Genomic DNA, 22,595 nt, shown 5'->3' on the forward strand with positions numbered 1-22,595 from the left:
CCCGGCGGCAGCGGCGGCGCCCCGGCTGCCATGGCAACGCCGCCGCATCGCCGCCCTGCGCCTGCGCGCTCCCCGCCCCCTGGCATTTTTAAACCCCCTGCGCGCGCGCTGGCGGTTGGTTTCCCCGGGGCTCGCTCTGATTGGCCGAGCGAACCGTTCCCCGCCGCGCGCTGATTGGGCCGGTGCGGGCGGAGGGGGCGGGCTCTGCGCTCTGATTGGCCGGCGGGGACAGAGGGCCGGCCGGGGCCGCAGAAGGCGCCGGGGCGGGCGGGACGCGGCGGGAGCGGCGGTGCCGGAGTTGGAGCCCGAGTCCCCGGCGTCACCGGCGCCGCTCCTCACTCACGGCCGCTGCCGGCCGAGCTGGGGGCTGCAGCCCTCGGGCCCCGCGCCGGGGAGGGGGAGAAGAGCAGAGGACAGAGCTGCGGCCCTGCCCGGACTCCGTTGGGCCCGGCGCGGATCTCAGGTACCCGCTGGCACCGGAGGGCCCGCGCCGCCCCGGCCCCGGCGGGCACACCGCGCCCCTCCGCGAGTGCGGCTCTGCGCGCAAACAGCTGGGGGGAGGATGCGCGGGTGGGGTTCTGCTTCGTGCTTGTCAAGTTGAAATACTTGGGCTTTAAAAAATTTTCACCCTTTTACAAGCTTAAGTTTGAGGTTTATTTAGGCATTTGGTTTTTAAGGGGAATTAATTAACTGCTGCTGGAAGCATCAGAGGCTGCTGAGTTCCTTGGAGGATTGCCTTAAAAATAAAGTCTTTTCCTGGCAAGTTGAGATGCAGAGGAAGCACCTTTGCTTGGCAAGGTTTCATGCTTGAGATAACTACAAAGAGAGTTCTTGCTGATGTGTTAAAAGGTATTGAGGTGTTTGCCAAATTATATGGGCTGTCAGTTGTTCTGTATGTTGCTTTGTTTAGGAACCTCAAAAAAATCTAATCCTGCTCGTGTAAATAAGTTAATGTGATTGCATACTGATTTCTTCAGGTCTCTTTGAAGTCTGACTGCAAGTTTTGCACTATGCTATTTGAGTTAAGCCAAGGCTTTATTTCAGAAGTCTTCAAAGTTTAAGTGATTTGAATACTCACTTGAAATATTTAGACTAAAATAGGGCTTTGGGAAGCTGATTTTGTGTTAAATTTGCTAAATCAGGGTTTTTTTTGTGCCATGGGAATTTCTAATTAATGATAATTCTTTTTTTCCCTAAACTATATCCAAACAGCTTTTCTTTCAGCTTTATGTGCAGGCTTGTATTTAGCTATACATGTCTTTCAAGGTCCCACGGAGAAACTGTGGGCAGGTGGACAATAAAGGTTTTGTGTTGACTTTGTAACTCTGACAACTTCACAGGACAAAGTTTCTGCTTTGTTGTCCTGGACTTGAAACAAAAAAAAAAAGTACCAACAGTTTGTGTGTCCTATTTCTTGGTTTTCTTACAGTGTCATGCCTTTGTTCCTTCTTTTAAATATTCTAAGGTAACAATGTGCCTTAATCCGTTGCTTTTATCTCTGTGATCCTCCCAGATTTGTTCCCAGAAGGATGGTCCCTTTCAGTTTCCCTCTGTCCAAGTGTGCACTTTGGGACCCAGTCCCCATGGGCGATGTCATTGGCGCACACATCACCTATTACAGGTATCAATGAACTTTGTGGGGAAGCTAGAGGTTAAAATAAATCATGGATTGTGTGATGGGAAGCCTCACTTTGTCTTTTGATTCTGTTGTGTGACAAGGCCTAAAGGAAAAGGAAGCAGTGTGTTTGTTATAAGCACACAGGGATTTTCACTGGAAAGATTTCAGTTTCCATTCCTCTCCTTTGTGTAACACAGTCCAGTGAAGGTGCAGTCTAAAGAAACTCTAAATTTCCTTAAAATATGGGTAAGGGATACTTTTAAAAAACAAGCATTAGAAAGAATTTGTGACTTAAACTTGCTTCTTGTCTCTTTTTAGAAACCCCAAACTGTGTCTGGTGGAGAAAACCTTGCGGCTTGCCTATCGCCATGCTAAGCAGAATGAAAAGAAATCGTTTTCCTGTTTTTTGCTTGGGACCCTGGCAGTAGATGAAGGTAATTTAGAATTAATTAATTAATTTATAATTACCTCTGCATGAGGTGGACAGGCAGTATTGGTTGGTTAAGGAGGCTGAGTTGTTGCTTTTGGACTCTAACTTTGTTTATTTATTTTGAAGATGAGGAAGGCATAACGCTAACAATTGATCGTTTGGATCCTGGCCGAGAAGTTGCTGGTGGATCAGGCAAAATTCCAACTGCATCCCTTCCTGGAGACTTTTTGATTCCATGTACAGTTAATGCCTGGGGGCCTTGTTCAGATAATGTAATAGTGCACAGTGTTGAAGATATCAGCTTGGCTTTCAAGGTAGGCAGCTCTTAGCGACTTTTGGGTCTCTTGAACAGTGAAGTGTCTGCGAGGCAGGACATGGGACTATGCACAGAGCTTGATTTCCAGCATGGTTATAGCTGAAGCAAGACAAGTTGTGTAAGATGAACTGCTTGAGTGTCACTTAGAAGTGTATTGGAACTGTTAAAATCAGTTAATCCTCACAGGTATTTAAGGATCACACAGTCTTTAATCTTAGACAAAAATCTTGCTGAGTGACCAAAGTTTTTCAGCTGCTCTAACCAACCAAACCAGCAAAACAAAAGTGATTGCAGGAAGCTTACTTAAACAAGAGAAAACAGCTTTTTTACCTTTTCCTTCCCTCAAAACTGTCATGAATCAGTTGCAGTATTTGGGCAGTTGTTGCTAAGTGTTGCTAGGCAAGTGACCCGCCCAAACGTGTAAAGCCCTGTATAGGTTAGCAGCCATAGCTGTGCTCTGCTGTAGACTGTAATCTACTAAATACACTTTTCATTGCTGTAGACTTCTCCCAGTAGTTGTTGTAGTGTGTATTTTGTAATACAAATTAAACCTGCTTCACATCTGAACTTTCTCATGATGATACCTAATATGATAATATATTATCATGATGATATGTTAAATTGCATATTTCTTGAATGCAAGTAAGAAAACTTTGACAAATCAACTTGAGCCTTTTAGTTCTGTTACTAATTTTTATATAACTGAAGTAACTCCAGGTTTTCTAATACAGCATAAAACAATGCTGAGGTGTGCATAGCTAATTTTCAAGTGTATTCTTCATTATTCATTATATTAAGTAGAGCAGTGAATTTTGCAGACCTGGGTTAATGGCTTTTTGTATAGTACCTACTGCAAGAGTAGCTGTGATGAATGATTTGAGTTCCTAGTGTAATACACCTTGAATCATGATAATCGTATAAAAATGATGTAGTGTATTTAACTATTTTTTTTTTACTTACTTCTAGGGTCTGCAGCAGAGTCTGTGCAGTAAAGAATCTCTGGATCTTTCTAAACTGCTCACTGTTAGAGCTCACATTGTTTTCACAGAAAACCTGGATAATCTCCACTTTAATTTTCACTGGGCTTCTCTTACTGTGGCAAATATTTTGGAGTACACCCCTGTGAAGTCTGTCCCAATTATTCCAACAGCCCTAGCAAGAAATTTGAACAGTCCCATGAATATTGCACAAGTTCAAGGAACTTACAAATGTGGGTGAGTAAAGGGTGGTGCTGAAGCTGTCAAAATTGCCTGTCAGTTTCTTGCCTTTCCTAAAGGAGGTGGGTAGAGAGATGTCAACTGTACTTTGCTTTTTGGTAAAATAACTAGAATGTCTTCTGGCCTTGGGAATGTATTAAAAGTTATATAATAAATGCTATTAAAAGAAACAGGAAATGGGGTGGAGCAAAAATCTTAACTTGAGTTGAGTAGGAGTTTTTGCTTCTGGCTTCAGTGGAAGGATCTTCCTACTGGGGCAGAAGAGCACACCTCTCTTTAACATAATAAATATAAACAACTTCCAGCTTTTTAATCATCATCAGTGCTTAGCCTACAATGAAAATCAGATGAATGCAAACCAAATTTTTTTTTTTTAAATTTGTGCTTCTGAGATGGTATTGGGGCATCATTCTTCTGACTGGTAGCTAATTTAGTAGGATGAACTATGGATAAATCAGGGAAATCATTTGAAGCAACTGAATGTCATTTTATTTGGACAGGGGCTTTATTAACACCTCTCTGAAAGTTACTCTTCAATTTTAACATGGCTTGTACTTTGGGATTTATTAAAAATACTAATTCTAGTATTCACTAAAATACTACAGATAGTACTAAGTAAATTTTGTCCTTGATAACTCTTTGATACACAGGGAATTGCTGAAATACTGGGGAGTTGCTGTTGAGTGTGTGGAGTAAGAGTAGTTTTGGTCTTTTATTTCATTAAATTAATTTTCTTACAGTATTTTCTAAACTTGTGTCTTCAGGATTTTTTATTCTGAAAAGCTACCTTCCAAAATACAATCAAACTCAACTTTTGGTTTCTTTCAGCTACCTCACTATGGACCAAACACGGAAATTGCTTTTGCTGCTTGAGTCTGATCCCAAGGCTTATGCTCTGCCGTTAGTTGGAGTGTAAGTGTTTATCCAGATTAATACACACATTGATTTGAGATTTATCTGAGGGATTATATAGCAAAAATGTGGTAACATAGCTGTCTCTAATTAGATTTTTTCTTTGTTTCTAGTTGGCTGAGTGGAGTTACTCATATCTACAGTCCTCAAGTCTGGGCCTGTTGCCTGCGATATTTGTTCAGTTCTTCAATTCAAGAAAGGCAAGTCACTTCTATAGGTAAAACATAGAGCTATTGGCTGCCTAAAAAAGTATTCCACAGAAATGCATGACAGCATGGGCTCTGCTCAAAGATATTTGGGGAAATTCTGTGATATATATCTTGTATAGAGGTAAGGCTGTCTGGTTTAAATGTTCTTTATGGTTTTGGCTTCTGCACAAAAATTTTCAGGGACTGAAATGTTGGAAAGCTGAGCTGGTATCTCAAAGTCAGAAGAGGGTAAACATTAATATCACTAAGGTCACTGCATTTTAGTTTAAATAAGAAGCCACAAGCAGGAAACAGTAGTTTAAACAGTGCTGGGGTTTTGTTTTTGAGCTTTTCTTAGGGGTATTTTCTTTGAGATAATTCTTCTTCCTGCTTGTGCCTGACCAACATATTGAAGCTTACTGATTTGCAGCCTATGCTGTCCTGTTATGACTTCCTGTTAAATGTTCAGGTTTTTTAAGAGTGTTTGCATTGTGGGGTATTTTTTTCATTGTGGTGTTAGTGGATAGTCATTCCTCATTGTCTGTATCTTTTCACTTGTACTATTTCCTGGGTTCTATTTGTATGGAGCTGGGAGAGAGTTCAGGTGTTTATAGTTTGAAACTGCACCTCAGGTAAATGAGACTCTAAAATATTCTGTATGCATAAGCACTTCTGATTGACCACACTTATTTTTAAATTATGAAATACAACCACGTTTGGTGAACAGATGTAGACTTCTTTCCCTTAACAACTGAAATCTGTCCAAACACAGATAAGAGACCAATTAGATTATTAGATAGGCAAGTTGGATGTTTGACTCTCATTAACTTTCACTGGTGCCATCATGGAAGTGGATTAGGGAGATTTGATGAACCATGCAAATAGTATTAACCTCTGCAGGCTAACTGCTTAATCTGTGCATCATACATTTTTAACTCTAAGTTGTAAGTATAATTTTGAAGTTGCTTGATTGTGTTTTTCAAGCATCCTGTTTCTACTGGGTTTTCAATCACATATATTGTTTAATGAAAAAGCAAACAAATGAGAACTCCCACAAACAAGCATGTTACAAGTGCTATAAAAAGAAAAACTGTTCTGAAAGTAGTACTACCTTTTCCTGGAAACCTACATTGTTGTCATTATCCTTGAACTCATGGTAAATGTAGATTGTTGTCACTTGCTAGTCTCAAATTGTAGAAAAAAAAAGTTCAATATAATTTTCCTTTTTAAAAAAAAAGTTTCCTAATGAATATTTTTTGAATGTTTAGGGATAACAGTGTCACTAAGTGTCTTTACAATGCAACTTCAACTGAAAACTAAAAAGAAAATAAAACAGAATATCATTCTTACAGATGTTTTCTTCTCTGTTATGTTTAAATGAATTTCTGGAAGAGTTCACAGTACAAAGAGATCGTAAAGGTTTAAAATACAAAGGAGATTAATTACTCCCATTTCTCTACTTCTCTTTGATTTTTGCATGTGGCTATAGCTATAAATCCATCTGCACTAGCTATAGCTCAGCACCACTCAGAATGCTGTGATTCACCAGTTTGCTAAATTGTGTGAAAATTTGCTCACTGTATTGAAAATCTAAGGACCTTCTTCATGTTGAAGTTATTTGAAGATGTGGGGTTTTTTTCAATTTTAGGGTTTTTTCAGAATCTGGGAGTTTTCTTATTGTGCTGTATTCATTGACACACAAGGAGCCAGAGTTTTATGAGTGTGTTCCATGCCATGGGCAGACTGAACTGGGGTTTCAGATCCTGACTTGTCATGAAACAGTTCACCTCTTCAAAGTAAGTGTCTTGCTTTCCTCCTGCATTGTGGAACTTGAAAATTTGCCTTAAAACAGTCATTATGATGTGATCTAAATGGATGTGCAGTGTTTGAGGGTGATGTTGCTCTATAAAACTGCTTTTTCCTAGGGACTAGGTAATTCAGTTTATCCCTCAAATTGAGAAGTTACTTCCAAAGTCAGCACTGCTCACTTTTCTAGTAGCATTAAGCATCTGTCTTTTAACTATCCTGTGCTGTGTTGTGCTTGGTTAATGTTCCTTCCTTCTGGTGACCTTCTGCCCTTATGAGCAGAGACTCAGACTTCCTAGAGTATTTTTTACTCTGGTATGCTGTGTTCACCTTGACCACATCTAACAGCTGCTCTGGGTGATGCTTGCTGGAGAGCAAAGCTGAGTGTTGTGCTTTGCTTGAAGTTGAATGCAAAAAGGAATTTAGAGGTTACCAATTTCATGAGAGTTTTATCAATGGAAATTTTATCTTTGTGCAAAGGCACTCTCTGAAAGAATTTTATGATACAAGTCTAGGAGATAGCTAGTAAGGCTTGAGGAAGTTCTAGGAAATTTCAGTTCCTTATGTGTTTTCCTAGGCTTGTGCAGAAGCTGAAGTTGAGTTGTTAATTTGCTCAGTAAATGCTGCTGTGCTCTGTCAGAGAAGCAGTGAATGTTGTGTACTCAATCCTCTTCCCAATTGAATTTCCTTGTTCAGGGCTGCCTTCTACCTTTAGCCTAGGGACAGCTTAGCTTTGTGAAGATAACAGATCTCTCCACAGAATCTCACTTCTGTGGTCTCGAGGAATTGCCCAGCTGTGGTGTGTGAAACAGTGCAGGGACGTTTGCTGTTTCCTGTAGTGGTGACAGCCCTGGAGGAGTATCTGGGCAGTTAGAGTGAGGAAGCATCTGCTCCTGGCTATAATTAGCCCAACTACTTTACAGTGTTAAACAGGAAGGGAAGTTGCCTGCTTCCTTGTAGTGGTGAAAAATTTGAAAGTAGAGGACAAGCAGCAAATAACCATATAAATGTCCTTAAAGCTGTTTCTTTGGGAATAGTACCTCAGTGATTGGAAATTTGAAGGTTTTGTGCTTCACAAATATGGAACATTTCATTCCAGAATGTTGAACCATCAGACAAGAGTCTTGTCCAGTTTGAGTTGAGTGGAGAAAACCAAAATGCAGAAACGGAGTTCTTCAGCAGAATTTGCAAGAAACTTCCAATCAAAAGGTAAATCTCTCAGATGCTATTTATGTGGAAAAATGCATGATTTGTTGGCTGAGGTTTTTGATCTGTGCTGTGTGCCAGTTTAACTGTGCATATATTATCTTGCATTGAGATGTGTATGTGCTTTTGTTTATTCCTAGAGTTAATATATTACAGGTAAGATGGTCAAGCTGACTGTATTCCAAAAAAACCCGCTTGATACTGGTGGTTTTAATTTATACAGTGGATGTTGCTAAAAAGGTTTCCTCACTGATGAGGCTTAGTCCTCTGTATTAAGCTTGAAGTGAGATCTGTCCTTTGAAGCAAATCTCTAATTGAAATCTACTTAAGTCAGGAAAAATTCCTCTTTTTCCTCCCACTTTTCAGAGCTCCAAGATAGGTTGAAACTTAGTGACTTTTAAGAACCTGGTTTATCCATCAAATTTTTATCAATGACTAGAAGTTAGCTTTTATTTTCCTTCAAACACTGCAATCTTTACTGTAGCACTTCCTATCTTTTTACTATAAATCAGTGCTTTGTTGTTAGAATGTCATTTAAAAGGTGTGTTTGTGTGATGCTGTGGAGAGGGAAGGTTTGTTATCTTCTTGCCCAAAAGCAGCATTTGTACTTTCACTGTTTGCTGGCTGAACTCCCCAGCTAACCAGGGAGAAGATGGATAGCAACTGTATATTAGAAAAATGATGTAATGTACATGGCACCTTGAAAAACATGAAATTTCTTGTTACTGCTACCAAATCTGACAAAGACATTTACTTTGATTTATTTTGGTTTTAGTCCTCCCCAAGGCTCTTCACCCAGCAAGCTGTCAGCAAGTGATCACGACTCTGGTGTGGAAGATGAGGATTTATCCCCTAGACCAATTCCAAGTCCCCACCCAGTGAGTCAACAGGTAACTAGATAAATAGTTGCTCTGGATATCTTAGATGTGACACTTAGCAGCAAAACCCTTTGTAAGGGAACTGGAGAGTGTAAAGTTTCTCAAAGTCTAACAGAGGAAAACAGAATTGAAGCAATGAACCAAGAGTCCTACTCCTCTAGTTAATCTGCCATTTTTCCAGGATTCTGGACTCTTTAATTCCTATATGATTTGGGAGCAGAGAGAGTAGCTTCTGCTTCAGGAGTCTCACTGTTGTTGAATGGCAGAGCTGTAGTGTGAGACAGAGACAGCAAACTCTCGTGGTTTTTTGTTTCATTTACCCAAAAGATCTTCTGCTCTGTTTTTTTTTACTGAAGTGAGTACAAATGCAATAAATACCAGCCCTTGTACAGCATAGATCTGGAAAGTTGGGATAATTATGTATAAAGCATGCTCTATTGCAGCTATCTCCTGAATCTAAGAATAGTAAGAGGAACATCTAGAAGGGCAATATCCATACTCTGAGATGTACTCCCAAATGAGATGAAGCATTCATTTGGTAGACATGGCTGTTATGCTATATGAAAGCAATTTTTCCTTTAACAATGATCCTAGAGATCTTGCTGCTTTTTCTGGGTTCTCCAGTCTTTGTTTAATATGTGGTTGGTTTAGAGCTGATAATCATCATATATTGTTTTTAAATGAAAATATTTTATTTGAGGAAATTTTGCATTCAGAGAGCAGACAATATTTTAAAGTTATCATACATGTGTGTAATTGTTCCTTCAGGTTACCAGAATTTTTCCATCAGTGCCAGAGCTGTCACTTATTTTGGATGGAAGTTTCACAGAATCAGGACAATCATCTAAGCCTGTGGGGACCTCAGGTGCTAAAAGTCTACCCACAGTGCCAAATCAGCCTATTAAAAAGAAGTGGTGCATGAGATCTGCGTGTCACCCCAGCCAGCACTCTGAAGACAGGCAGAACTTTCCTGCTAATACGGGAGATCCCTCTTTGAGACGATTACCAAATCCTATAAACCAGAAAATTCCTGCTTCAGTGCCTTGTAGAGGAAACCAAGCTCTACTACAGCAGCAGGTGCAGTGTAAGAAGGCTTCTCCTCAATCAAGAAAAAGTTCAGGATCATCTTCTCCTTCAACCCCTTGTAGTAGGCCTTCCCCAGATACATCTGTACACCACCCCAGAAAGCCACTGGAAAAACCTGTACTAAATCCTGCAAGTGTCCCAGCACAGGCAGAGCCTCCAGTTAGGAGAGCATCAATATCTGGTTCCAAGCAGCTTCCTGCTGTTACCCAGCCAGTCCTTCACAACTCTGCTTTGTCTCCACAGAGCTGCAGGCAACCACCAGACCTGCAGGTGCCAGTTCAAGTGCCACCTTCCTGTCCAGCATGCAGCTGTCAGTGTCCTGCTTCTCTCCAGTATAATCACATAAACTCATGGCAAGGAATTGGTAAAATGAGCCCCAAACACGGAACGGAATTCCAATCGGAGATGCCTCAGCAAAATCCTTGTGCGGCATTCCATCACAATATCATTTGCCCAAATGTGTGCTGCAACCCAGGATATACCACAAGCAGCCCTATAAACATGAGATATCCTGGGAAAACAGGGAGCTGTTCTCTTGACAGTGGCTTATCACCTGGAGTAAGGATGCCATCGAGTGGGAGCCCCTCGAGTCCGCAGTGCTGCGCAGCCCACTCGCCGTGCCTGCACACGCCTGCTCCCGCAGCAGCATCAGATAATGGAATGATGGGATTATCTCCAGATGCATACCAGCTTCTCACCGAGCAAGACAGGCAACTCAAATTACTTCAAGCTCAGGTCTGTGGAAATGTCAGCTTTCTCCTCTGCCCTCTCGGTGATTAAGCTTTGATAGTTCCCCTGCTAAAGGAATTAAATTAACTGTTGTCTATCCATGTTGGAACAGGGGAGCCTGTCATACCAGCTGCAGTCTGGGCATGGAGAGGGGACTCAATAGCTCTACCAATTGGTGTTCCTTTAAGAATTATTTGACTTATATCTAATTAAATTTTGTATTTATTTTTGTGGTATTTCCATAACATGAAGGTTTATTTTTTGTGGACTGTAATGCAAACTGATGTACTTTCTGTGTAAATGGTTTTCTACTTACATGCTTGTCTGTGTAAAACAAAATTATTGCATAGGCTTTGGAATTATGGTAAACATACAGATGAAGCACAGAATGTTGCTTTTTCCACCTTCAAACCTGCAGTTCCCTGAGTTGTTGCTTTGAAAACTTCAGTTGTCTGTAGCAATTCCTGATTCATCAGGTCTTTGCTGTGCTAGAAAACTGGACTTTGGGGGTCTTGCTGTGTTCTGTTATCTCCTTAACCTGTTACCAGGTTAAGTTTCTTCAAAATACCAGCCCCTTAATTGACCTGCAGGCCCTGTATTTTGCAGGGTATGACTTGGGGCTGAGGAGCCAGAGTTTAAATTTTGCTTCTAGTGATGAACCATACAAACAGGAAAATTTGCAGTACTTGAACTGGAAAATTACAGATGAAATTTTGTTTTGGTACAGCTCCTGTATGTAAAGTCAAGCTCCCAAAGCATGGGTTGTACATGAGGGAAACCCCTCCTTACTGCAGCCTTCACTGTTACTGTGTTTCCCCCTGGAGCTGCGAGCTAATCGGTGAACAGGGTGGATGAAAATCCTAGAGAGAAGATTGCCTGGCAACCTAAATTTTATCATTTAATTGCTTAGCTTTGTAATTAATACGAAGTTGGTGTAGGGACAGTTGGCGTACAAATGCTTGGCTGGTAAGTCGGTTAATAGGCTTTGTCTGTGAATGAAAGGGAGGGAATACTTCCAGCAAGTGTGGTGCAAATAGGCTTTACCCAAGTTGTTCTGGTGCTGCCTCTTCCAATGTGCTTAAAGATCTTATTTGCTAGCTCTGCCAACATCAAAATTGGTGTTTTGATTTCTGCTGTGTGCACTGCTGAGAACTGGAAGGCGTTCAGACTGCTGTGGCAGCACAGCCTGTATTTGAATCCAGATCTTAGCAGAACCCAATTAATTCACTTTTTTTCCTGTTATAGCTTATGTTTTGCTGTGCAGATCCTAACTTTGTGGTGGCTGTTACAGATCCAGCGCTTGCTGGAGGCGCAGGCTCGCCAGGCGGGCTCCTCGGAGGCGGTGGCAGCCAGGCTGGCGGTGCAGGAGAAGCCAGGGGACCTTGTTTCCATGGAAACACAGACCTCGCCACCAGCACACAAGAGGAAAAGTGTCAGCGTCGCTGTGAGCACAGGTAACGCTTCATCCTTTCAAAACACACTGGCACCACTTTTCCTGCATGTTTCTGTGGTGTCTTTGGGCATGCAGGAAATGTTTTGCAGAAACGCTGAAGCTGTGCAAACTGCACCTAGTTCCAAAAAACACTTAAGTTGTTGAGGTGTTTTTTGCAAGTTTAGGCTGGAGTTACTTTTGTCTTTGATTGCCATCACTGAAATAATTGTTTTTCCAACAGCTTTTGAAAGGTGTTCTATTTAAAATGGTGTCTTGTTGAAACATAACTCCACATCTTTTTTAATAGACTGTTTTAAAAAGTAATAGCTTCTGTGTCATACCAATAAATACATTATTGATGTTTGTAAATCATGCATGAAGAGGAGATTGTATTTGCTTTAATTTAGGCAAGTTATGCAGCTGTATCTGTACAGCTGCACATTGACATATTGGTTCCTGTTACATCCATGGAAATGTTGTGGTTAGTCTGGAGGAAACTTTCAAACAAGAAAGTTCAATCAAGATCAGTGTGTTAAAACTATTTAATACAGCCATTTCTTCTCATCAAGTATACTTTGGAAGAGACTAGGGCTTGAATGATGTTTTGGCATCCTTTAGCTGATTTGAACTGTAAATCACTTTTTAAATTGTGAAAGAGACAAAAATAGGAGAAAATTATTCTTCTAGCTATACAAAGCCAAAGGGTCTCAGAGTAATGATTTTTCCTTAATAGTTAAATCTCTAATTCTGTCCTAGGTGCTAGTTTGTTTTGGAATACAACCTCAGAAAAACAAGACAACTCTACACCACGAGGGAAGAAAGAAGATGGAGAGATTTCTAAGGAGGACATAAGCATTTCAATTAATGCTGAACAAGATGCAAGTAATACAAGTATTGCTTCTTCCTTAAGGGTGGTTGACATGCCCAGCTTTGTGGAGAGTATTCACCTTGTGGAAGAAGGAACTAATCAGAACACTCCCCAGTAAGTAACAGAAACACCCTGTGCTCACATAATGTCCTGAACTGCCTTATGTAAGCTATTACTTCTGTAATATTTTTTTCTTCAGGAGTTATAAATAGTCTGACCTCAGCTGTGGTGTTCTCTCCAGTCTTTATTTTTTAATTAGCCTTAGAATTGTACAGCTCACAAACACACAGCTGCCTTTAGAGTCTGCATTTATCAGTCATGCAGGTTTAGCTTGCCTACCTATCAGCAGCAGCTGATGGCAAAAGCCTTTCACTTGGAAAAGCATGCACTGTGCTGGCAGCATTCCTTTTCTTACCTTAAATCCTGACTAGAAAAAAGGTGCTGCTATGCTCTGTTGTTTTCCTACAGTGGCTTTTCCTTGTCAGCATTCAGAACCCTTTCTGTTCTGAGGGGCTTGGGATGAGGAGTTTATGATTATGTGGCTGTTCCCTAAATTTATCTGTATTTTATGTCTGATTACTTTGGTTTGGTGCATGCAGATATTGCTGCTGTTAATTTAATTATTTTTAAGCTCAGTTTCTTTATCGTGCAGTGACTAATCTCAGACTAATTTGGGAAGTGGTTTTAAAAATATTTTTAATTATCTATATGGATGCTATTTCTATGTGGAAATAGCTCAACAATTTAGCACTTTAGTGGTCTAATATTGCCTAAGTATCAAAAGCCAAAGGAGGAGGAATACCCTTCCAGTTCAATTAGGTTCCTAAAATGTTCATATTGGGAAAAATTATGGCAATTGAGCTGTAACTTAACAATTCATAGTCCTTGATTGAAATACTGTCTGCAAACATGTACTGCTACCAGAAATAATGTGGATTCAGATTAATCTTATGAACACTGTATTTTAGGACAATGCCATCTTAAGGTTCTCTTCAACTTGGGTTCATAACCCAGTAAAATAGCTGTAAAATATCTTATAGTAAGAATGTAGAACATCACCCAGATTCCTTCGAGGAGGAGGAGGGGAACATTTTTGGGAATGATGAATAATTGCTAGTGTAACAGTAGCTGATAACCTACATTGACTATCTGCTATGTCACGTGGTTTAAATCTTATCACTTTCAACACAGGCAATTGATCAGTTGAGTTCTGAAATTCCCTTATCTTACACTTGTCTCCTCAGGAGGAACAGGAAGGGGGAGGAGGGTTGCTTGAGGATCTTCTTGGGATGATAGTAGTATTGATATGTCTGGTCTCCAAAGGCTTAGCAATGCACACACCAGCCAAGGGGGCTGCAGAGCACTGTGTTATGACTTATTTAGTGTTTAGCCTTTATAGTTCCTCTTCCACATGTCATATTGAAAAGTATTTAAACTAGGTATTTGTTCTCAGTTTGTGATACTCAGTGTGCATGTGCGTACTTATAACTCTCTTTGAGAAGTTTTTAAACTGCCACAGGAATCCCATGAGAAGTTATGTACTTGGTAAAAGCAGCTTTTTGAATAAATCATGTGCCAGAGAATACAGAAGATACTTGCTCCTAATGGCTTATAAGTGAAATGCTGAAAACATAAATTCCAAATTGTTGATAACTTTCTTTTCATCTGGTTTAAGTTATGGAGTGTCACTGAGTTTTGACTAGTCCAGAAATGCCATTTCCACTTTGAAATAATCTTTTGAAAAACTAGTTGAGCTGTTGTACTTGCACACTTGGAGGTCTGTTTCCTCAGTCCTCAAATGACTTTTGTGACTGCAGAAAGGAGCAAAGCCTTGAGCAGCAGGCAAAACTAATACTCTCTTTAGGATCCATTTGCTGTACTCGATTGTTCTTCTCCTCTGTTGTTCATGAAAAAATAAAGCACATCTAGTGATAAGGATGCTTTTGCTGTTTCAAGGAAGTATGTAGCTGTCTTGGTGCTCTCTTCCAGAACTGGAAACGTTTCCCAAGCACTTGTTCGTGGTTCATCCTTGGAAGAAAGTGGCAGTGTGTCTTTACAGAAAGAGCCATCGGAGGGAGCCAGGAGCCAGGTGGTGGCAACAAGCGAGCAGGGCTTGGAGCCACCCACCTCGCTGCTGCCTCAGCAGCCCTCAGAGGAGCAGAAGCTTTACCAGGACTTACTGGTAACTCATGCACATTTTCTACTCTGCACTGACTGCAACAGTCAGAGCAGCACCCTGCTGAAGTTCTGATGTGGTATTGGCATGAATGAAAGCTGTGTGTGGTTTTCAAATTCACGTTGTGCTCTACAGAAGGCTTCAAGTTTGTGGTTCTTCAATTTTTTTTTTAAATGCTTAAGTGGTTATTTTGTACTTCTTTTTCATGCATAGATGGAGTCATTTCTATTATCTAATAAATAACAATTCTTTAATTCAAGGATGTCAGCTGATAACTTCTCAAATTAGTGGTCTTTAAAATACCACAGCATTTTACATTCAAGTGCCTTAAAGGGCAGATATTTTAATCTTGAAGAATATCAGTATGTGATGTGTTTAAATTCAGAACAGACTCTTATAGAAAGCTTGAAGTGTAAGATCTTCCAGTGTTTGACTACACTGCTGTGAGTTAAAGTGATTGCAACTGAAGTGTATCTGAATTTGTCTTTTTTGCCAGAATGAGCTATTAATCCATTAAGTTATTTGAAGTAGTGTAAGAATAAGTCAGGATTTTGGTATTTGACAGTCCCTGTATGATGTTTTTGCCATGTGCTCCCTTTTTCTGTAGGGCCAAGTAAACCACCTCTTAAAGACCTCGGAGCAGCAAGACCACCTGCCTTTAAAATCAGGATTTGTTATTGATGATGGTCCTGCATATCAGGATATTGATGATACAGCAGAAGTGGCTTCAGAGACTGGCACAGGAGGGGTGGACAAAGAGAGTGTCATTAGTGCCACACTCAAACAGCTGAGGAGTCTGGGAGTGGCAGTGGACTCACCTGGCAGTATGAAGGAAAATACACACAAAGTGGAGAGTGCCAGGTAAAATGCTGGTGGTTTTGAGTAGTGATGTGTAGATCCAGCTGAAAATGAAGATTTGGCTCAGTGAGTCAAGAGAAAACTCTGTTCACTACCACTGGGATTTGGGTGCACCTTGTTCTACATTTCTTGCAAAACTGAGACACTGACTCATGCTGTGGCCATTTCAGAGAGTTTTAAGAGCTCTGCTATCGAAACTCAGATTATTTAAGTATAACACAAGTAGCTCTTGCTGTTAGAGCATCTGGTGATTCTTGAATCATTGTGCATGCAATTCCTCTAGAATAACAAGGAAGCTATGGGCAATTCTTTGGTCTGTGTCCAAGTATTCCAGAGCAACTCTGGACTTGGGAGACTGAGCATTAACAACTGTGTATTTTGTCATTGCTTCTTAACTTTGTCTTGCACTTTACCAGTATGTGTGAAATTGTTATTGTGGCTTTGGTATCTAATCAAAACTGGTTCTGTCCTAACTTCTTGTTATTGTGGGTGCTGTGCCTTGAGCAGAGAAAGTGCTGGGGAGGGAAACAGCCTTGTTGAAACAGAGGAAGGAACAGAGAAGTAACTTCTGAAGGAGGGTTTTTAGGCACAGGAATTGTGTAGCTGTGTAGGCATAGGCTGACTGCTGTGTAGGCATAGGCTGACTGCTGGTACAGCTTCACTTTCATCCTTATTGTCTTCTTGATCCTAGTGTGTAGCTGTTATGTAAACAAAAAATCTAACCACCTCCTAATTAATCTTCTCTTCAACCATGTGTCAAAAGCTATTTCCAGTCATACGGTTTCTAACCTCTTTTTTTTTCTCCTTTTTACTTGTATTTTATTGTGTGTTTTTCTGGAATTTCTGGACTACCTTCCTGTCTGGAATCTGTCAGTGTTTTTCTAATGTCAATAATATGCTAACATGTGAACCCATAAGGCAAAACTGGAATTCTTGGGGTTTTTTTCTTCAAACTTGGGGAGTGGGGTGGAGTTCTTCCTTCTGCCACTTTCAAGACTGATAAACAATTCTGAGAAAAGGTCTACAGCTCAGTAGAGAAGGAAACAACAGTGCAGCTCCATAGCATAATAAGTGGTTGTTGTTATTCTGAGCCAGTTTGTTCTCCCTGGGCAGAATCCCTTCAGAATTTTTTGTGCTCAGTGAAATAGGAAGCCTCTTAATTCTTAATATGAGGAGCTTGGGTTTGTGGACTAGTATATGATGTGTGAGTAGTTTACCACCATTACTGGTGTACAAGAGCTTGTTCTTTCAATCTTTAAGCACTTGATATATGTACAAGAAATTGCTGCACCAGGCAACAGAACAAATAAATATTTCCCATTTGAAGATACTTCAAAAACAAGAACCTTGTAGGCTTCTGGAAACAGATGCTGTGTCAGAGTTTCTGTAAAAATCCTGGAATTACCATGCATTGTGAAAGACATTCTTGGTCTCAGTCATGGGACTTTTATTTCTAGCTATAAAATTTGGGCTGACTGGTAGAATTCAGAGTTGGAGGATCAGATACACAATGTCACATTCACTGTAAGAAAAGACCAAGAGCTCAAACCAGCTTTAAAACCAAAACCAGCTCTATAACCTGCTAGAGATGGGTGGTTCTTCATGTGAAGGTACTGTGTATTGAGGGAAAAGGGAATATCAACCATCCATCCTCTGACAGTGTTTGGGTACTGTGGGAGTCAGTAGCTGGTTTTCAGTATGTGCAGATATTAGGATCTCAGTCCTGATGGAGCTGTGTTCAGAAGAAAGGAGAAATCAGTGAGCAGAATTGTGAAATTGATGCTTTTCCTGTAATGCTAAGGTAACTTTTTGATGCTTTATTTCAGCATCTTGGCGTGCATAAGTCCTGAAGCAGTGGTGCCTGGATTAAATTCCATGTCACTTGCCAATGTCAGCATGTGTCCCAACATTGTTGATCTGAGCATGGAAGCAAATGCCATAGCACTGAAATATCTCAGTGAGAATCAGTTATCCCGACTGTCTCTCAGTCGCTCAGGCCAAAATCCTCCCACAGATTTCTCCTTCCAAGACATCCTGCAAACAAACACGGACAAGAGCATGGTGGGTCTGAGTTTAATTTCCCCCAGCAATATGTCCTTTGCAACCAAGAAGTACATGAAGCGATATGGGCTGATACAGGGTGGTGACAGCAGTGAAGATGAAGAGGAGCTGCAGCCTCAAGATGGCAATTTAGGCACTGTCAAAAGCAAAAGCATGCCAGACAAAAACTGTACCCCTGCATTGGACAGCTTCAGCCACCAGACTGAATTACCCAAAAGAATGGATGGAAGACTTCCCATTCACCTAAAAAGTCACAACAGAGAGTTGACTACTAATGCTCCTCCACCAGAATTAAACAGCCCTGTGTTAAAAAATATTACAAATGAAATTTTTCCTCTCAGAACAGATCAAGCAGATGAAAACTCACTGCAGTTCCTAAAGGATTTAAAATTAAAAACCAGATTGTTACCTGGGAGAGTTGAATTCACTGAACAACCCATCAGGAAGGATGAAGGAGATACTCAGGCCTTCCGTGGAAATCTCCATCCTCCAACTCTTGAAATGTTAAACCAGTCAAACAGCATAAATTCTGTTGGCACCATTCTTGATGTGAAACAGCTCAGGCAATTACCAAAGCTGTTCTGAACATCTCCTGAGATGGCTGCAACCACTGCTTCAAATCAGAGGGACCTCTCTGTGAAGACGACAGGAAACCACGGATTGAGCTGTCTTTGAAGAGGTCACTCTGTTGTAGCAGTGTAAAACTTGCAGAACTGAGTTTTCAGCCCAGCTCAGGGACAACCACCTCAAAGTGCCTGGCTGAGGCAATGCTGATCAGCATAGACATAATGTGTGCACTTTTGTTTACAGTTAGGTGTGATTTTAAAGCATATTGAAGGTGAATCAACCTCTGAGCCAAGATGTACTTTTAATATAATTTTAACAGTGGTGATTACTTAAGTGTCTTTCTGTTTTTAAAAACAGACTTTTCCATGTTTGTGCCAACTGTGAGCCACTGATAATGTGTGTGGTAGAGGAGGAGTAACAGAGCTAAAGCACTAATTACTAGAAGTTTGCTGAAATGGTTGGATTACTGTGTGTGGGTTGTGTCTGTGGGGAAGGGAAGTATAACTTTGGCTTTACTTTCCATAAAATTATTTTTAATTCAGCCAAAATGGCACATATAACTCTCTGTATCATGAAATCTTTGAAGGAAAGGGGGGAAAGCTGGCACTTTTAAAACTTGTAATGTAATTTTTTTTTCACCTCTATGTTTTCTATTTATTTAAAATTGCATACTGCTCATAAAGCTCAAAGGTTCCATTAAAAAAATAATCTTAGTTTGTCTAGTGCTGCCTTTATTTAAGACACACATGGCTTTGCAATCACTGTTAGAATGGTTAACCTGAAGTTCACTGGTTCACCTGCTACTGAGCTCCTCAGCAATCTGATACTGGGTGGTGGGGTAAGCAGAAATAATCATTTACTTCGTTCTGAATCAACACAAATATTCTGTCACCAAGCACTCCAGTCTATTAATGAAGCAGCTCTTTTCCATAACCTTGTGATGATGCACAAGAAGAGTTTGGCTGGAAGTGGTGATTCATTCCCATTCCCACCATTCCTGCTGGGATCCAGTGCAATGATGGTGGAGCCATGTGTTTTCTCACAGGCCTTTTAGTGCATCAGCATTCTCTCACAGGCACTGGAACAAACTTTGTTTTAGTGATGGCATTGTCTCAACAGCAGTTCAACCAGTGGTGCTGACCTTGCCTTTCCTGTTCTGAGTGTTAAACCAGAGATTAAAACACCCCACACTGCAATCCTGGGCCTTTCCCAGTCAAACCCTAAGGACTACAGAGTAGGTTCTTGGTATGTTTGAGTGGGCACTCATTGCTAATTCATTAATTACAGAATAGGGCTGAGATAGCCATGTGCTGTTTTGAAACCAGTACAGAAGGAGGAAGGCAGCAGCTCCTTTTAAGCCAGAATTTCTCCTCTCACGCAGCCTCTTCCATCAACAAGGATATTTGCTTCCTTTCAGGAAAGGTGCTACTTTGCTGTGCTGAAAAATAAAACCATTCTCAGTCCCTGAATCCTCCCCTGGATCAAGCCTAAGCTTATAATCTGCCAGCACATTTTCTGCTGAATCAGTCAGAAAATAGTTAATGTTTTTGAACATTCCAGTGAGATGAATGAGGCAATTCATACCTCTGAGCTATTGTTGTAGGGTTTTGTTCTTTGTTTCCTATTGTCAAATGTCTGGAAACACAGGAAGATGACAGTTGTATTGGTTAATATTTTAAAGACTTTCTTCAAATGCTTAAGGGCTAGAAACAATTTGAAAACAAAAGCCAAACTACTTGCACACAGCTCAGGACAAGGGTGTGGTGTTATAATAAGTTACACAAAGCATCTAATCCTGGACAGCAACCTCCGAGCAAGCAAAATGTTAATTTACTGGACCAAAACAATAAAAAACACCCTTCCCTTTAAGCAGTGTTTTCCTTTCATAGTGTGCTGAGTAATTTCAAGATGTCTACATTTTTTTTCCCCTTGAAGCATGTACTGCAATTTGAGGTTTTTTTAAAAAAAAACACATGTAAAGCCAGGTCTGGCTTTGTTAACAGACACTGAGGCCTAAGCTCTAGAGCTGACTTGTCAGGTGCTGATATGGGTAAATGGGGCAATATTAAAGCTTTATTGATTGGGTTTGGGGGCTTTTTATTTGGTTGGTTTTTTTCTTCTATCTTTCCTAGCTATTTATTACAATCACGGGCAGGTATTTATAGTGCTAGCTGAAAAGGTGCTGGGCCTGCTCGGAGCATCACTGACCGCTTTACTTTGGATCATTTTGGTGCTTCCCCACCCTGACTGAAGGCTTTGATCCCTCTTCAGTAAAGCAAAAATGCGGGCCGGGGGTGGGCCCCGGCTCCCACCGCGGCGGGCACAGGCACGGCTGGGAATGGCCCCGCAGAGCCCTCGGTGCTCAGAAGATGCTCGGCTTCCTAATCTCCCCCGCCCAGCCCCGGCTGTTCTATCTTTAACGCTTCCTGTTGGTGAGAGGAGCCGGCTCGAACATGGTCGTGTTTCCTGGCGGGAGGCACGGCGGGCTCTCCGGCGCGTCGTGACCGCCCCTGCCCCGCCGCCCCACGCTGCTGCCGGCATCGTGCGGGCTCTGCCGCCCGGGACACGGCCCCGGCTTGTGGAAACCTCTCCCACGGCCGCGTCCAGAGCGGGAAGGAGTGAAAGGAAGAATAACAGCTCCGGCATTTCCCCCTGCGGGACGGCGCGCAGGTGGCGGGGAGACAATAGCGACCCCCGCAGCCCGGCCCCGCCGCTCGTCCCCGCTCCACGGCAGGTGCGGCCGGGGCTCGCCGCCGCTTGTCCCCCGAGCCCCGGGACCGCCGCCCGCTCCAAACCCCGCAGCGGGGACCGGGGGTGTCCCGGGAGGGGCTCAGCCCGGGCCCGTTTCCTCCTGCTCCGCGCCGGGGGTGATTTCGTTGATTTTCGGGTTTGTCCAAACCCGCTCCCCGCCGCTACCCGTGGGTGTCCGGAGGGGCCGATCTGGGACCCTCCAGCGGCTCCTGCCTCTCCCTTCCCATGCCGGGAGCCTCTGGTATTTCGGGGGGCTTTTCACGCGTCCCGTCTCTTTGCGATCCCCGCGCAGGGCACCGCGACCCCCGCACCGCCCGCTGCCGTCCCCACGAGCTGCCCCAGGGACAGGCGGCTCTGCCCAGGCCGGGGGTCCCGGTCCGCCCCGGGGACAGGCGGCTCTGCCCAGGCCGGGGGTCCCGGTCCGGAGCTCACCGCGGCTCTGCCCAGGCCGGGGGTCCCGGTCCGCCCCGGGGACAGGCGGCTCTGCCCAGGCCGGGGGTCCCGGTCCGGAGCTCACCGCGGCTCTGCCCAGGCCGGGGGTCCCGGTCCGCCCCAGGGACAGGCGGCTCTGCCCAGGCCGGGGGTCCCGGTCCGCCCCGGGGACAGGCGGCTCTGCCCAGGCCGGGGGTCCCGGTCCGCCCCAGGGACAGGCGGCTCTGCCCAGGCCGGGGGTCCCGGTCCGCCCCAGGGACAGGCGGCTCTGCCCAGGCCGGGGGTCCCGGTCCGGATCTCACCGCGGCCCGGCTCAGCCCCTGCCCCGACGGGGCGCGCAGCCGGTCCCGAGCTCCAGCCCCACTGGCTGCCCCTCACTGCTACGGGGCGAGCCAGGGCCCTTTTGTCCCTTCCCCAAGCCCCTCTCCTCCAGGGTCCGCCGCTCACATCCCAAATTTCTCAAGAGCAAGTGGTACCGGCTTGGTACCCGCTCCGTTCACAATCCCCAGCATCTCCCAGCTCGGCAGGGATGCTCGACCCTCCTCCCAGCCCAGAACGGGAGACGAGACAGGGAGCGTGCCCCAATTCAGCCCTTCAGCAAAAATACAAGGTGTGGGGGGAGGAAGGCTGGGGACGGGGCTGCTTTTCTCCAAAACATCTCCTTTCGATGTGCTTTATTTACCTCCTCTTGTCCCAAAGCAGCTCACACCCTTTCCCCCTCTCTCAACATCTCCAACAATTTATTTTGGCTCATTAAATTTAATTAAGAACGGAGTAGGTGTTCCATATTTAATAATAATAATAAAAAAAAAAAAACAGGAAAAAAAAAAACAGGGGCATAATAACCTCCAAGAGGACTAAAATAAAGAATCGCTATTCAGATGCAAGCAGCCACAGTGCAATTTTTTATTACTTTTTTTTTTTTTTTTTTTTTTTTGCAGTGTCTTTTTAAGAGCATCTAAGCACACACACATAAAAAGCTAGAAGGCATGCATTCCGGAGTTATTCCTATGCATATCCCTGCAATAATTTTCCGCTTTCCTTCGATAAAATTGCCAAATAAT

The 22,595-nt window shown here is 42.7% G+C and overlaps 1 protein-coding gene across 1 annotated transcript; it reads left to right on the forward strand.

The window, feature by feature from the left end:
• Positions 1-309: 309 nt before the first annotated feature.
• Positions 310-19,061, forward strand: STIL (STIL centriolar assembly protein). Its single transcript, XM_033067984.1, has 16 exons — positions 310-463; positions 1,514-1,621; positions 1,937-2,052; positions 2,175-2,362; positions 3,331-3,578; positions 4,410-4,493; positions 4,607-4,693; positions 6,330-6,477; positions 7,587-7,696; positions 8,469-8,583; positions 9,340-10,392; positions 11,678-11,840; positions 12,575-12,800; positions 14,676-14,868; positions 15,470-15,723; positions 17,547-19,061. The coding sequence occupies exons 2-16, from the start codon at positions 1,530-1,532 to the stop codon at positions 18,364-18,366; spliced, it is 3,897 nt and encodes a 1,298-aa protein (XP_032923875.1). The 5' UTR covers positions 310-463; positions 1,514-1,529; the 3' UTR covers positions 18,367-19,061.
• The last annotated feature ends 3,534 nt before the right edge of the window (positions 19,062-22,595 follow it).

Source organism: Catharus ustulatus, chromosome 9, assembly GCF_009819885.2.
Source record: "Catharus ustulatus isolate bCatUst1 chromosome 9, bCatUst1.pri.v2, whole genome shotgun sequence".
Lineage (NCBI taxonomy): Eukaryota > Metazoa > Chordata > Aves > Passeriformes > Turdidae > Catharus > Catharus ustulatus.